Source organism: Varroa destructor, unplaced genomic scaffold (assembly GCF_002443255.2).
Source record: "Varroa destructor unplaced genomic scaffold, Vdes_3.0 BEIS01000001.1, whole genome shotgun sequence".
Classification (NCBI taxonomy): Eukaryota; Metazoa; Arthropoda; class Arachnida; order Mesostigmata; family Varroidae; genus Varroa; species Varroa destructor.
In genome coordinates, this window is record NW_019211454.1 from 13676481 (window position 1) to 13694390 (window position 17910).

General features: G+C 40.2%; 1 protein-coding gene across 13 annotated transcripts in view; it reads right to left on the minus strand.

Annotated features, from left to right (window-relative positions):
- Window positions 1-523: 523 nt before the first annotated feature.
- Window positions 524-17910, minus strand: part of LOC111254208 (uncharacterized) — a 56748-nt gene continuing 39361 nt past the window's right edge. For 10 of the 13 annotated variants that reach the window (XM_022815431.2, XM_022814938.2, XM_086981095.1 and 7 more), the window contains 7 exons: window positions 14814-14960; window positions 12973-13146; window positions 8600-8659; window positions 7776-7838; window positions 7083-7287; window positions 3373-3555; window positions 524-2838 (listed from right to left, as the gene is read on the minus strand). In XM_022815431.2, the coding sequence (XP_022671166.1) occupies window positions 2659-2838; window positions 3373-3555; window positions 7083-7287; window positions 7776-7838; window positions 8600-8659; window positions 12973-13146; window positions 14814-14960 (1012 nt within the window). In that variant the 3' untranslated portion in view covers window positions 524-2658. The remainder of the gene's footprint in view (window positions 2839-3372; window positions 3556-7082; window positions 7288-7775; window positions 7839-8599; window positions 8660-12972; window positions 13147-14813; window positions 14961-17910) is intronic. The other 3 variants (XM_086981187.1, XM_086981221.1, XM_086981256.1) reach the window with 3 other exon arrangements.

Below are 17910 nucleotides of genomic sequence, written 5' to 3' on the forward strand. Positions count from 1 at the left end.
TATATACACAGGAAGAACAATATAGGACATTCCTATCGTTCAAGCAGGTTACATCGAGCGAGAATTGTTTGTCCACACGAATTCTGGGGCTTGCCAGCGAAACTTCAGGCCGCCAACTATACATTGTACGTACCGCATATATACGTATTTGTCTTAAAGCTTCAGTAGCGCCGGCTTCGATCATATGAATTCCAATGTGTAAACTCTTTAGGCAAAGCAAACACTATCGTTGGAAATCAGCTTTGAGTGCTTCACATAATATTGGTGTATATATGCTTGAACTGATATCTACAAGAAAAGCCGTACCAGCTTGCTTCGGCTCTTTAGCCCGCCAGGTAAAATCGCCGGTTGCTCACGAGAAGTTACGGCTACGGGAAGTTACGCTACTAATAGACGATGCGAAGCACGAACTAGCTATAACCCATAACTTTTAATAGGGCATGTTTGACTTTGTTAGACGACGAATCCCGCCAATCCCCCCGCCAAAAAGAGAGAGACCCTGTCATGATCGAAAACAACGATATGATTGGTGTTTTCACCTGACAAATTACAACGATGAGCTTTTATTTATTATAATAATATTTATCATTAGAATTGTTATGAATATCATAATAATACTAATTATCACCGTGCAGTTTATATTTATCTCTAGCACCCTTGTTATTATGACGTTTGTAATCAATCCTGTGAACGCAGACTTATAAGATTGGTTTATTGATTGTATACGAATAATTAACAGTAACAGTGTTACTAATTTGCTTCTTAACAATGTTACCCTAATAAATCTATGTTGGGTCAAGCGAATGTCTCAGCTAGGAAACTACCCAAAATCCCAATTAACTGAATATGTAAATAAGAATAAGATTTTCAAAAAAAAAAAGCTACACGTAATTAGTGATGCTTTAAAAATCAAACCATGACTGCATCCGTGACGCGTTTACTTGTTTTGCTTAGTTACCTATTTTGTTACTGAAAAAACTATGCCGCTACATTAGGTTTTCCCATTTCTCCGTATGTCTTCTGCACTGCGATGCGTTCGTTCAACTGATTTTCGTATTTATGTGTTCTGCCACTCTTGCAATAGACGGTGTGAAGTATTACTAAATCAGCCGTGACGTACACCAGCCTAAAAGTATACTAAGTACCATGACGCTAATACGACACGCCAACGGTTATTATATCCTGTAATAATAATAACAGTAATAATAATAATAACAACAACAAAACGAACAGTAACGTCATATACGACCTTATTAACACAACTAATATATAGCTACTACCATTGCAATCGTCCTCAGTCTTCTCCGATCATCATCGATGGCATGTGTCACGTCTGCTGACTCGTGTTGATTGACAACATGGAACATAACCCACATGTGATTTGAGATGGCCATAGGTGCATCAAATGCGCCTCACAACGATTAAAGGGGAAAGATAAAAATCGTGCAAAAACTACTCCCGCACCATGCAGAACGATGCGGGGCAACAGCCCGATTTAGACTCCGAGATTAAACGGGCAGCTCAGATGAAGTTTGTATTTCGAACACTCTTCACCTATAATATAATACATGGCTGCGCCTGGACCCGATGTGATTCTAACCGCATGTTTTCAAACACGGTTGAGGCACGAAGTTTTGTAAATAATTCCGCGCCGGCCTAATTGGACATTATCGCTGTTTATGAAAGCTGTCTCAAAACGAAGTGTTCACTTTTCGTGACCTTAAATGTTGCATTCGCAAGTTTCAAAAAAGTTTTCCCAGAGAAAAGGCCCGCCATAAGGAAGTTCAAAATAATTCGAAAGTCGTACGGCTTTCGTGGTTATTCCGAATCGCTGGCTGTTGTAGTATAACGCTGAAATCGTACGTATCAGCCATTCGTGTTACAGGGTAAAAATTATCCTCGAAGAGGTTCTTGGCTAACCTGGTTCTTTTTTGTCGTAGCAGTCAAATAGGTTAAAGTCATAGAACTCGTTTGACACGGAACAACTGGCAACACTAACTGAATTAAAGCTTGTGACCAACCTTTCTCCTTGTAATAACACTAGGCATTAGTATCATAATTATAAATAATGCCTAAAAGCTGATTAAAGTCATTTGTCAAGCAGAAAGTGCAAAATCTATTCCGACATGCGTTATCGTCAGAATAGCATTCTACCTGAGTACGATGTGGTAGCTCGAAATTTGGGCCTGAATCTGGATTTGAAGCCAAGGTACAGACTACCTAACCTCAGAATATTCATAAGCTAATTTAAAAGCTGCTTAATATCTTTACCGACACGTGATTCTTGTTTGCTTCTGCGATATCTCCGATGTTTGTTTTGTTGAGGTACTTCTAAAAATCATTCGATTTTCAGCATACACGTATTTTCATATAGTGATTGTAATTGGAGTTCTGTTTTAAGCGTTTTTCTTTTTTTTTTTTAGCCTATTATCTTTTTTTTCGTTCAATACGGCTATCATGAGTGATATAGTATTATGCAGTAGTAACATGGCTACGTATGCTTCTTGTATGGAATTGTATATTTCGCTCAGCTTTCCGCTACTTCACGACGAGTTACGCGTTCCTGCTAGAGCTTTTCGGCCGATCCTCTTTTCTCCGTGAGGACCAAGAATAGTTTCGTGGAGTGCACTTGACAAGTGACTCAAATACAAGTTACGTTTAGAGTACAGTGCGTACGGTAAAACGGCCATCGCGCTGATCCTTTTCCTGCTGTCCCGCATAAGGCCTTTGCGTGATACTCCGTCGGCCCTCAGCACCCGTAACTGTCACTGCCCCGGAGTCATCATCGTCGGAATCAGAGTAATCCTCCTTGGGAATCGGCGGCATCATATTGAGAACCTTTAAAACGACGAGAAAAGCAAAACCAGCATAAGAAATGAATGACAACGCAGGAACACAACTGACAGATCAGTAATTAGTATAAATATACATAGTATAAATATATATAGTATAAATAGTATAAGAGTCTACACAGAGAGCGAAAAACGATTAAAGACATCCACAATTACATTGAATACTGCGAGTTCGTTTAAAGATAAAAGTAATGAGAAAAGAAAGATGGCATAAGATGTATACGTCTCAACAAAGAGTGCCTTTACACGCATATATATATATATCGGCTAGGAATTGTAGAATTTTGCGGATTAGGTTTTTGTCTAGTTTACATGGGTGGAAAGAAAGATCTGACCTACGTAGAACGAAGTGTATGGTTTCTTATATTTAGGGGAAATAATACACTGCAGTGGCAAAAACTTAAGATAACCGTAAAGACTACAAAAGTGCATTAACGAATGAAGCTTTTGCGCACCGCACATTGCGCACCATAAAAACGTATACGACTGAAAACGCACATAAATGAGACTACACACAAACCTCATGCGGTCGGTCGTACTCTGGCGACACAGGTGACAGCGGGCTCATGGATGGTGATGCCGGACTGCTTTGTCCAGAGGTAGTATTATAACCCGAGGAGATCGTCCTCACTGGAGGTACCGGCGGTGAGGTGCGGACGCCCCTGCGTGCGCCAGCTGTCCGATCTAGGGAGTCGGAAGCCAACTAAAATGAAACGATAACCAACATTACATTAGACACAGATTTTATGAAAATGGAGTGCTGAGACGTTTTTGTAATGTTCATAGGTGTTACAGAGATTATAGAAGATGATATCAGACTAGTCCTAGCTATCCCTAATGGTATAATAGTAATAATGATTCTGTAATTCAAACATGCATGCATTCATCTGATTTTTTGAGTGCTTTTGGCGTCCATGAGTCACGTGTTCGACATCGCAGTAGTACCACGCAGGAAATTTAGATAGGCCCAGTCATAATTATTTGCGTGAAGAGCATGTGTACATAAATAAAGAAAAAGGCGTTGAGAATTCTCGACGCCCCTTAGGCCCACATAGAATGAGCAGGCAAAGTGATTTGGTTGGGTCTATTTATTTCTATTTATTTTTTTAAGTATTTATCAGTGTCAAATTGTCCCGATCGATATACGCTCACGGTAGAACTAATCGGTAGGACATTTGCAGCTTAAAGAGGTGTCAGTCAATCGTTTACTACCTGAACGGAAGCGACTGCGATGGTCAAATCGTTTATACAAGATCGATACAAGATTGCAGGTCGCTTTCATTTCGGGAGTAGTCGTTCGTGTATTATTTGTGCCCTTCTGGCATTTACTTTAATGATTTTCTACTGTTATGATAATGGCCGATAGCAGCAATAGAAGTGTTTTTTTTTTTTTCGCTTCTCCAGAGATATGTGAGATACAGTCAAGGACGTTGTTTGTTAAAGAGGAAGAGATTGAGTACACGTTTATGTAATATCAACAAAAATACTATACATGTAATTTTAGAATAAACAAACATTAATAATACATTTTTCGCACCCGATCGCACCGACGTCATATGTGGTCGTAGACGAATCCACCTAGCTCTTTAGCACGCTAGAACCGTGAGGCCTTAGCCAACATTTGTCAGCAGCGGCGGTCTTCACGAACCTGCACTATTTCCTGTTCGGCATCCTGCACACGTTTTGGCACAACTTCGTGTTCAGGAGGAAACGTTCATTTAACGCAGTGTTCGAAAAGACCCTGCTTTCAATCAGTGCCTAGGTCGTCTTTTTTCGTCTTTTAAGCTTCATAACCTTCGTTACGTGCTCTAGCTTTCTTCAACGTGACGCACTTCATTCATTATAAGCATCGGTTCGAGATGGGGCATCATAGATATATTGTTCAGTGGGCAATGCGATCATTAGACAAGAAATTGCAAGTCGTGGAACAACAGTCTGAGTGATACTATTTGCAGATGCTGTTCGAAACGGTCAAACGTATAGATATTCCGTCTATTGAGTAAGATAGTTGTACTCATTGCATTTATGGCCGAGGTATGCTGCTCAATATGGAAAAGTTAACAAAGATCAACGTCACCAAATTGACCAGTTGGGTTTCTGGCATTATTAGACATACATAGCTTAATATCGCCTTACTTGAATTGCGTCAATTACTGTTGGTACATTCGGCTGTATACAGACATGTCTAAAGTACGACGGTGAAGGAAATTGAAACGGGCAGAGTAGATAGAATAGGCAGTAACTATGTTTGACCTAACTAAGTAACTAAGTTTATGGAACTTCATTCAGAGGCCCTCGATGTCATGTCACATCGTGTAAGTAAGTAATAAGTATATATAATATTATTTCTTCAAATCCTATTGTATGCAGTTATCTCAAACATTCTTGGTGCAATGAAGCTTCATCTAGGAGCGACCGTCAAGTAGAATAAAGCGGAATATCTCCACGCTCTTTTTTGGTACCAAATCAACCATGGTACTCGCTCAAAAACAGCACTGGAAAATTGTAACGCAAAGTTTTCTAAAAATATCCTGATACCCTACAGGATTGCCAGTATATCAGGGAACTGAGCCAAAATGACTCAAGGTGACAGTGCTTAATGTCAAACTAGAACGCTTCATCCACCGTCAGCGTCACGTTTTATGGAAACTATAAACAAGTATCTTTGTCTTTATGTTTGCTTTGTTGCGCCGCCGCTATCATTCAACGGCCTCTTCTACGTTTTCTTTCTATTCAAGTCTCTACATATTACATATGATCCTATATAGTCATATGCTGTTCAAGAACATTTTCTCGACATGGTAACAGCATGTGTCCCTGGATAAACATATTTTCAATTAACTTTCTGTCTAATCGATCTCATCGTTCAGACGACAGCCTAAAACGCCGTAAAAGTTAGCATACGTAACAACAAGCCAGGGCAAAAGTTAATAATGATTTTATCATCGACCGTCGCGACATCGTTGTCGATATACTATTCCGCTTCACAAACCTACGCAAGGTGCAAAAAATGCATGTAGCTATGATCTAATGGTAAAAAGCAGATGAAATAGTACACAAGGCCGAGCTTATACATATCACAGCTTCTAAAGTGCTGTCTAAAAGGGCCGCAAGTTGTGACGTTCTTGGGATCGAGGGCATGGTGCGGACGATAGGAAGCGCACGAAGACGGTTTACGTGCACCAAACAGCAAGGCTGCTTCAGCCCGTTCAGTTGGGGCTTTTAGCTATTGCGTCCTCACTTGCTAACTTAAAGCCCTCGGAGAAAATTTTCGATGAATTACAATGAAAATATGAACAATCTGGATGCGATTCTATGTATGAAGGAAAACTGAAACAGAGAGTGCCCGCGTAGGCTTTCCGAGTGCTAAAATTTACGTAGCTGTTCAAGATAGTTTGCTTCCACAGAAAGTTCTGAATCGATGCATTAATGTGAAACGTACTCGTCGTTCTTGTGTGACTTTTTTTATTTTTTTTTACAAATATGCACAGTCGGTCATACACACCAGCGAACGTCGGTGGACCCGAAAGTCATTTGATCTATTCTCTTTTGTTTGGTAGTGGGAGCTAGCTAGTCGCAGTGGACTCCTGAGCAGTATTCGAACGTTGAATTTCAACCAATGCAAGCAATTTCAACCATTTGTCTAGCATTTTTTTCAAGCGATACGATCTCATCTCAACATTTTGCAGAGACGGTTAACACTGAATATGTGTTGGCCATCCAAGAAAAATACTCACGTGAGATAATCACTCTGTTATAACAAAAGAGTGCAAAGAGTTGGAGGAAGCTGTCCGTGACTTAAGATGAAACGAAAAAGCTGTTGTATTTAAGGAAAACAAATGTCAAGCAGAAAGGGTAGACGACATAATCGCACTAGAAGCAAGATTTGTCTCTTAAAATCAGAGTGCATCCCGCTTTGCGTCGTCCAGTCTACTCCGTATCAATCTGCAAGGCAGTATTATAGTATTGCACTTTACGAATTTTTAGTTAATATTTGTATGCGTCCGCTAACTTCAGCGCCGTAAAATTAAACTTGAAATTCTACATAAACATCCAGCTCAATGTATTTGGTTAAGGTGATTCAGAATCAAGAGACTTCGAAGGTCTTGGAAATTAAGCGCGAATCATACGATAGTGAACTCATTGCCGCAGCGTGCGACGTTATCGATGCTTTGAGCATACAATGGCTTGTCTTTCAGATTGAAATATCGTTCGAAAGATTAAACTTACGTTATGTAGAGGCACATCGGTAAAGTGAGCGTCGTCGATCAGGCATGCCCGTAACTCCGGTGGAGGCGGCGGTAGGCCTTCCGCAGATTCTTCGTGAAAACCTCCGTTCACGAATGAACTTCGTCCCATTGAACCATGTTCTTCCGTCACACCGCAGCGGCCACCGGGTCGCCCACCGACTTCATTAGGTTGTCTATAGAAGGTACTAAATGGATTGCATCAATAAATGAGGTATCAAAACCAACGGGAACATATGTTATTATAAAATAAATATGGCACAGTAGGAAAAATTAACCCCGACTGGCAGGCTAGGGCTAGTTCATGCGTATCCTACACCACCCAAGCCCCATTGAAACAACCATAACGGCGAGCTCGTTCCGCCTTTCGTGAAAATTTCAATCGAAATAAGCATATATGTATATCCGCCAAGCCTATGCAAATTAGTCGCGGGCCGATTTGCGTTACAAAAGACCCTAAAACTTCGTATTCCCGTATCAAATCTAGCCTGAAAAAGTTGAATCTTTCTTGATGACGGCATGACATGCTAGCAAACCCTGTAGCCTGTGTAGACGAAAAAGAACGGCGTTTCTTTCTCATGTTTCCGGTGTGGACTGTTATAGTCTAATTACGTCTTATTGAGCCACTTGAGCCCTTCAGTCTCATGCAGCTAAAATACGTGTTCAGCGGCATTACCTGTCTCTTGGTATTGTGGGAAAGCCGTAGTGGTCGTCATCGTCCGGCCTGTAGTGGTGTTCCCTGGAAACGGGTCAAAAACCTCTTTAAATTTAAAAGAGGGAAAAGCAAGAGAACTCCCCATGCTGACGGTCGACAGAAAACGATACTAAAAGCGTATGTTATTTTTGGCTACTTTAATCTAGAAATATTTCGAACGTATGGCTAAGTTTAGTTGACGATGGCCGTACCACGCACCGACCCAAAAAGAACGCGAAGAAATTTGTAACATCACGTAAGTTTTAAAAAACGACAAACTACAGACATTTATTTTACAAAAATCATATGGCAATTTATGGCAATGGCTTAAATAGTTCAAAGACCCTACTAACAAAGCCCTTGACATATACGGAACAGCCCACCATGGTCAGAGGGCAATTGGCCTATGAAATCTGCTACAAAAACGGGAATATCGCAATTAAAACGTGTGCCACCAAACGATACTTATGTCGCTTACCAACGAAACAAACAGCCCTTAGATGTTGAGTGAATACCCAACAGATATATAGAACCCTTATGCTTATTAAACGGCAAGGATAAAAATCCTGTGTACATATACAGGCATATTTTTAGTGTCTACAAAATCCGTGCTTTTCCGTATGAGAACGCACCGTACATTAGTACGCCTAGAATATACGTTGAGGTATTGCAACCATACTGGCCTACCTTGTAGGTAAGTCTATCTAATTATATCATAAGAAGTAATTATCTAGGTGGAGACATAGGTAAATACAACATTGGCCAGCGACGATACTAATAATAATGGTATTTCCACGGATACATACTGAGTGTGGAAAGTCTTTATGGTGAATCCGTCCGAGGCATCTCTACGGAATCTGCGCACTCTGAAATCCATAGCGTAATAATAATAAATATCGTAACCAAGATAAATTCACAGTTAGCTACATTTACCGATAGCCTTATTGTCGTATTTTTACCTCTATTTTTTCTTACGAGTAGATTATTTTTGCTATGAAAAATGTTTCATGCGAGCTCAGACTATGAAGGCAGTAGTTTAGCTTCACTTATGTTAGTATATATAAAGTCACATATAAACTACACGATTTTGCGTGGATAAACAATGTTCTTCTTATGAAAACAAAGAAAAAAATTAGAGTCGTATCTCATATATATGTGTCCTGAGAATCATGGGCCGGGCAGGCCATGGGGTCACGTCCGCAGCTCCACTATTAAGCTACCTCACTGCTTGTCACGCAGTTCAGCCAAATTTATGGGAAACATTATTATAATAGAAATCTACGATCAACGTGTTAACGAATGAGTAGAAACAACGACCATTTATCCACCCTATAGATCGTTAAGGGGAAAAGCTTATGGGAAATGGCTAAGATCTAGTTGGCCACACATTTTAGCTACATTATGAAGGCTTAAAAGAAATACCAGTTACACACATACAAAAGGTCACGCTGCCGCTTTCTATGGTAGCATCACACAAAAGAAATAAGCATCAAGGGTAGAATTGATGATATGACTACGGGAGGTGGCTGCTGAAAACTGACTTCACTGCAAATCTCCCTCGTTTGTTGTTTACTACCGGAACGTATACGTATCCGCGGCATCGTGTACGTGTACGTTTGAAAATAAAAAAGCGAATCAAATTTGCGATTGGGCATAACACCCACGTAATTTCTCTATCGACCTGTTCCCCTCAGCCACATCTTCGACAGACCAAGGTCGAGTGCCAGAGATCAGAACTCCGATGAATTAACGTACATTTAAGCATTCATTTAGCCAAAACAGGGACAACCGGAGCTCGAGGAGTTCGTTCAAGTAAAACTTGTATACGCTACTATGTACGTCCCCCGTAAGGAGTCATTGCTGTCGGTACGCCTCTATTTATTGAATAAAAAAAGCGCGTTTCTTGTCCCAATTTAACGCTGAGCAGAACAGGGAGAGGGGACCTTGTCTGTGATGGATCAAAAAGGGCACATCAATTGTGGTGCATTTTGGACTAAAAAGGAAAAAGGCTAACTTCAGGGTATCCGGGAAGGACTAGGAAGGACCGACAGCCCACTTCGCAAGGCTAATGCAGATAGAAAACTTGGCATAATTAGCCAAAGAGCATAAAAAGATCAAAGCAAATTGTCCTAGATGAAGTGATTTTTGCGAGGTTTACAAATAGAATGCGTGCAAAAAGTTCCGATTCAACGGTTTCCATCGAACGTTGTTGTAAGAACGCAACATTCGATTCGACTGAAGATACTGGAACAGCAAGGTTAAGAATAGGGTAGCCCTTTTTTACATAGTGGAAATGCCACCTTTGTTGTTGTACAAAAATGACTCTGGCATAGCATACGTATCACATACGACCTAATGAAGCTTCTACTTATAAACATATCGAGCACAGACGTTGTCTTCACCAGGTAGTTAATTTTCTTTTTGATAACTCAGAAGACGTGAATGGCACTCTAACAATCCATCGGTATCGGGATGCATGAAACAGCATGAGCATAGGCATATTAATAAGCGTAGATACTATGAGAACCACTAAGAATTATTCTAGATGCAGTTCCGCTGAACTGGTCTATGAGGATCGAACACAAGCAAGGATCTCTACATGAAACATCTATTGACTATAAACGCTGGCTTGGCTTGTTTTTTTTTTTTTTTTTTATTTAGTTTCAGTTATTTGCCGATAGTTTAGGACAATGTCAACTGGCTCACGTAGCGTCAACTAGAGGATCCGCATAAATGATAAAATCCTCGAAAAAACTACACGCAATGGAAATATGTTGTATTATTCGGGACGAGCAAAAAATCTAAAGAGTTACTGTTGTTCGCTAAAGAGAGTACAATGAAATGACTGGCAGGCATGGCGCTGGACGTGTGCTGGTCAACACATAATGAATAAGCTCAGTCTCTCAACTGATCGTAACGTCAGCTCGGAGTAGAATTAGAATGAGGTCTTCGCTCAGTCATCTACTTTCTTCTTCTCTATGATAGAGAGCACCGATTTCTTCCTGTACAGGCGGTTGTACATAGTGAATCTCTTCGTTCCGTTTGATCGGATGCCACCAACGACCGTAGATTTTCGTTCACTAGCATCAGTCAGCTGAATGTGCCATACGTCCCACTTCCATTAAGTTGCTACCTGTAGAGGGCATAACTTAAAATCAGCGCCGAAGGTGTTCCTGCTGCATACAGAGTTAAAACAATAGATGCAATAGCCATCTATGCCATAGTAAAGCACAAATCTATTAACAGTGATTGTGCTTAAGCTTTTCCAACTTACACACAACATATTGGGCCACGAGTTTCCATGAATGTTAAGGAAATGTTTTTCGCAAGTCCCATCCAATTTATAATCATCTCGTAAATATACAGTATTAAGTTTGTCTATGCAATATACATAAGCCTGTCGTATAGTGCTGCCACACTTTTCCAGGTGACAAAAACGCACAGCTGACCATCATTGAAGCAACCTAATGTCGACGGTTGTTTGCAACGCAGTTGGCAAAATCCTTCTTTTTCCTTTCTTCTGAAATATATTTGAGGCTCAAGAAGTCTACTACGACCCAAAATAGGTATAGCTAGAATTAGGTTTAGGTAATTGCAAAGTTTAGCTGCCTGTAGAAGTAGTTCCCTGTGGGTTCTCTTATTCGCAACCGAACGACACTGATATGGGGCCTTTTGACTTAAAACCCCATCACTAGCGAAACGGGTAAGACCGCAATTAATATACCAATGCTACTCGTGTACCTTTACTTACGGCAGGCCTCAAGCTATAGATCATTAAACTATAAGGAACGAGAAGAGGAAAAGCGTGGCTGTCAGTTGCGTTAATTTCTATGAACGCCTCATGCCGTAACATTAGCATCGCTCAAGGTTTGAACTTTGAAGGTCTAAATCAAGCAAGAACTACGGGCCCACTATTCATAAAGAAAACAATTCAGAAAACCTTCAAAGGTAAGGCCTAAGATATTCACAAATTTTAATATTGGCTTGTCTGGCGCTATTTAGTGAGTCTATAGATTTGAAAAACGTTTAAATCACACTCCCGCATACAGCGAATGGTAAATATTTAGATCAAGTTTTTGGGTGCCTATAACTATAAACTGAGTATTACAGGCGAATAGGAAGCTCAGTGATCTATATATATATATATATAGATATATAGCATAGAATAGAAAGCAAGAAGATAAGATCTATCTTCAGGAAGCGTCCAGTAAAACGATAACGGCCTGTTATTGGCACAATTATGCTATGGAAAAAAATTGGGTGATTAAGGTCAATAGGTTGAGTTGACCACGTATCTCTCACTGTCACAGACGTCTACTGCTGGTTCAATATGGTTCAAATATGAAATATTCACGAAAATATTGTGAATTAATATAAAAAGCAAAAAATTGGTCCTTCATGAACCGAGCTTAGACCATATGAAAAGACGGGTCTTTAATGCGAGAGACAATCTGCGTAGCTCTGATAAATAGAAGAATAGCCCAAAGCACGTCATTGCCATAGGCGGGTTGTGAATCAGTCCGTGTCCTACACTAAAGGCGTTTAACAGGCGATAATACTTCGGCCGTAAACTGAAGAGATATTTACTACCACGAGATATTGTCTAAAAAATACTATCGCAGATCTCAAATTCCTTAAAGGCTGAATACGTGACACGACAATCGATAGCATACGGGTCTTTCGTTCGGTGACCTCATCATTGTGCTACGGAGACAATGGTTTCTATATTTCGCCTTTACATTCATAAGTCTTTCTATTTTTTATGCATTCTATCCCCTAAAAAGGTGTGAGGTGGCTTAATGTACCCTACCGTCGAGGTCCCTAACCTCGAATAAGCCATTGATGGTGAGATTAGGTCGCAGTTACAAGGCTGTATAGAGTTTCAATGTGTAAACAACAAAAGGGAGTACGTTGCTGTACAATGCGTTGCTGTTTTACGTTATGCGGTTGAAAAGTCATACTAATTTTCCGACCAACTAAGTAGCTCCGGCAGCCTAATCATAACTCGAATCAAGTTGTTGGACACTCGAAAAGGTATGCTTTAAAAAAGTCTCGAACTATTTCTTTTGGATAGGCCGAGAAAATTGCAGGCATATTACCGGATAGTTTTATGGGTCCTTTAATTAGTAATACTCTAGCACCTGTGCGAGCTACCGTGGTATTATCGAAGCAGACTTACGCGAGCCTCCACTTCGTACAAAGGAACACCGCCGACAGTGCGAACACGACGACGGCTGCGGCCAACGTCACGCACAAAATCTGAAGTTGAAAGTTCTTCGAATTCAGCATACGAAGCCTAGAGAGATCCGGCAACGCTTGTGACGCTTCCATCCAATCCTCCTGACCACATGTACTGCAACAAAAGATTGCACCGAACGATAACAACAAAATTCAGATGTTTCTTTTGTTCAATCTCGGCAAAGGGCCAGATCGGAAGAAAACAGCGTTTGGTTAAAACCAGTAGTCGCCTTGTAGGAATTAGATAAATAAGTAGATTCTTTCAGAAGCGGCGTCAAACTGTATTTAGAAAAGTTATCGTGACACAAGCTTAACTTCGAACAGATTGCATTTTTATTATTAATAGTATTAATTGCTACCGATTACACAGACATTGAGTTTTGCATCCCACGCCACTGTTTAAGATTTCATCAGACTGCTGGCCTTCATCTGTGTCTACGCGCGGATTGGAACTCAGACCGCCATCTGACCCTAAAGTTAGCTGGTAAGCTCTTTATTCACTAAACTGTCATGGAAACGTTCACAGAAACACTACAATATACGGGCGAGATCACGTTGACATCAATTGCGATTTAAACACATAGGATCATATGTAAATCGAAGAATGGTAGCCCAATATATTGTATTGAAGTTATCGGCATTGAAAATCCGTTCAATAGAAATTTCAAGTTGTTCAATTTAAAGCCCACGTTACAGTCTTGCTATTCATGAATGCCCTAGTTAAGTTCTTTCAGTTCGAACAATATGCGTCTCGTCACTCTGGGAAGCACTAAAGAACAGGAAATAGCATAAAGCTTGTTAGCGACACATGATGACCACATACAGGTCCGATCTGTTGTCAACTGGTTATAGGAAGAACACTTGACTGTCGTCAAAATAGACCCCGTTTATGACCTCCAATAGTAACCCCCTGTAAGTTTAATATTTAACGAGAGGTCCTATAACGTCGAACGACTTTTTAAAACTATTAACAATTTAGATACAAATTAATGCGGAAAGCTATAAACGTAGATCTGTGATGTGTCACGAAGAAGTGCACGCTATTCTGATGTATGTGCAATAGTTTGCACTATCTTCTTAATGAAGCGCACGTCGTACGGTCTCAATTCCCATATGTACTATATAATATATGGCATTTTGACTGAGATACTTTAAGCGACTTCAGACGAATTTAATAGCAGCGCGTAGCAGTGAAAAGTAAATTAACTTCGAGTTCGTAAGCTCGCGATGATGCCAACGGTACTGGCTGGTACAGACACCTACCGACAGATCCGTTGACGTATACAATATTCCAAGCGACCCACTGAGCTCTAGCGGTGAATGTTTTCACCACTCATAACATTAAGGAAAAAAGCTATCCAGTACTTCAGATCAGATTAGCGTTTTACCGAGAGTTCAAACACATGCACGATTTACTGCGTTTGTAGACGCTAAAAAAAAAAAAAAAAAAAAAAATAAGCTTTATTCTGATTATTGGTTCTGTACTATTTGTGTTCAACTTGGCAAAATTCTAGTACTGGTAGTGGCCACGTTTTCATAGACAGCGATATAGGGTCACACGGCAAACAACAGAGAAGTAGACAATGCTTCCAGTAAGAAATTGGTCATCTGGCGATGACTGATCGCATTAGCTTAGAAACTACCGGCAGATAGGTGTTTAGGACTATGAATCTTCTAAGCACTGTCTCTTTCGGAAGAGGAACAATCTGAGATTGTATGAGAATGAATCTTGCTGCCGCAAAATGTTTATCATTGTTATTATTGCCTCTTGTTTGCACTCACTTAAGCATATCACCAGCTCTGATCACTTCTCCCGAAGAGGCCTCCACAACAGCAAGTAAAACATAACGTCTATTGACTGAGCGAACATCCTTAGGCAAAACAATGCATCGGGATTCGTTTCCATGAGTAAGCAAGCGTTCCATGTCCCTGAAAAGGTATCACAAGTACAAGTTACTGCAATACGCAACAATACGGTAGCGTTTAAAACAACTTAGACAGGCAACAATAAAAAGCCCGTTTTCAGTCCGGACTTCGTGGTGAATGATCCACTAACTACCCCATAAAACATGTATAAGTATTGCTACATTAGATAGCCCCAATTACGGCATAAGCGACGGCATCGGCTGTATGTGTCCTTTTGTTGCCGAGCGTTCCCCTTTTCCGCTAGCCACGCCTTTCTCATGGGCCTTATGCTGACGTGTCGTTTTCATACTTTCAATCGTATACAGCGGCGACCGAGCCCTTTTATGATATCTCTAATGTTTGACAGATGGCGCCATAACGAAGTCGTTAAAAAGACACCATTAAACTATACGCTAAAACAAAATGTTCTGTCCACCACGTACATTTTGGTCAACTACGCGTTGTTTGGTACTTCATTCATTCGTTCGTATAAATTTTATCTGAGATTTATTTGGGGTCTGTTAGTTAGCCAATCCTCCCTAGCCGATTGTGAATTGTATGTTTTATTATGAATACACATCATGTAAATTGGCTTATTTTCTGTTACGTTAACAATGTTAAGCTTTCTCCATGCGTCTGGGTTATTTGACGAAGCATAGCATGTATCTGATAATTTCGTATGATATCTCTTACGGTTAGCAATTTTTACGCGCTGGAAAGGGCCTTCTTACGGAACGCGAAAGTATCTGCCAGCTGTTATCGCTAAAGATTCGATGTTTTCTTGAGGAAAAGCCCTGGCAACCTAGGTCAGGCGAAAAATAAGGTCTAGCTTTAAACTTTCAGATTAATAATCATTATCCCATACAACTCAAGCTCAGGGATACTGTTCGGAACATGGTCTGCTCTGTTTCCATTGCAAGGCCTTCACCCCAACAAAATAATCTCTGTAAAGCCTAACACGACCCGTGTAGGTTGAATAAATTCGTTGTTTTTTTAATCGTTATGAAGGCTGCGATAGAGATTTAAAGCTAAAGCGTGTTATATTGTAATTTTATTTATACTGTAATGGTAGTATTTTGTCCGATGTTTCCATAAGTTTGGACAACTCAATTCAACTGACATACAACCCACTGTCCTACGAACTTCCATGTCATTCCAACTTTTACCACATTGTCGTTTATACGAATCACCGTACACTACAATTGCCGATAAAAACAGCTCTGCACCCGAACGCGTGCTATTTTTACCCTTTAGTATTCGTTACCAAAAAAAACTCACTGGGAGATTAATACTAATTTCCATTCGTGTTTCCTAAACCTTAAGCTCAATAGAACTGGGCCCGCAATCGATTTATCGCCCCCCGTTAGGACAACGTCATCAGCGAAACTATTCAGAAAGGCGTCACCCATTAAATGCTATAGGCTAAGAGCAGGTAGGACTCGTTTAAATTTTCCCGCTTTGTCTATCACAAATGATTTGACAAATCGCAACGTAAAACATAGAGCTACGGAACGTAGATGCTTAGATTGACTTCCGTAGCAGTGAAAAACATATTCCATTTGAAATAAGGATTTGTTTTTTTAAAAATTACTAGACCCACATGTTTGGCTGCGATATCGTTCGTTGATGCTTCGCGTGCTCTTTTTTTTTCCAATAAAGTAGACGATGTTCGTTACCTTCGTCTCATAATATGCTGTAGGGATCGGATGCAGCATTCTGTTGACATATCAGCAGTAGGATTTTGTCGCTAAACTTGATTTAACCTCAAGTTCGTTTTCAGCCAAATATCATGTCCTCTATCTTCAATTGAACCATTATGATTGAACATAGACAGTGTAAGTAGTCGATGATATTATGACATAACATTGTTTTCTGTAGAAAATCAAAGGTGTTAAGACATAATTTACCCGGTGGCCAATGTCTGTCAATAAATTCACGCTTTTTTCTGCTTTTGAATACGTTCTTAGCTCAGAAGTGCTAACTAGTATGCAATCTATGCGAAAATAAAGAAGAAGTTATCCAAAAAATAGCTACATTTTCGACTCCGGCGCGGAAGTTGAAGAAGCCTTCGTCAATGCGGCTTCTTCGAGACAACCCATTCTGTATATGGTAGAAACAAGCGTTTTGCCGCTCATGTCGATGCGGTACCCGCACCTATCGAGTCGAGACCAAAACATTAGCTTTCCAAGAGGTAACGACTGGCACATGGCGCTTTACAGACCCCGCTGTCCAATTCGTTACTGAAATAATTAGGTCTAAATACTTTATTTCGTACCCTCCGAGCTCACTTCTACATAATTCGTCATACGACGTTCAGCTAGATAGGCAGTCGCAATAGATATTTTCTATTAATTTACTCGTTGTTATTCCCATGGAGCTATATGCAACCTTCAATAATGAGATAATCTTTCAATGAAGTTTAGTCCAATTACGGGGGTGGTGTGGGTTGCATGTGGATAGGCTTACTAAACCTAATACGTTATGCATCTATAGCGAAACAAGGAACAGGGCTATGGTATATTGGCCATATTATATACTGAAGGTTCTTTCCAATAAGACGAAGCTTGCTCCTATATCTAGTAGGATCTCAAATCGACTATTGCAAAATACTACTGAAAGCCCGGAGCGGAAATAACTTTGTGTAGTAAATAACTTTGTTTGAGTTAATATATGTATAGTTAGCATTCGGACGAAATCTGAAGAAGCGGTGCTTCGCCATCAAGTTTGCAGGGGGAATACGAATCTCTTTATGCATAACTACGTTGTTTGAAGTCTTTCAGTTGAGGTCTATGTATGAAGAACGATGTTTGCATCTCAGCGAACCGTTCGTCTAATTTACCCTAACGATTGACTTTTAACCTCTTGTGCTGTCAGACAATTAAAAGGTATATTGCTTGCAAAATAACCAGCTGACTCTTCGATACCAGAAAAGAACACGTTTCTCGATTTCGTGCCCATGCCAATAGCAGGTGAT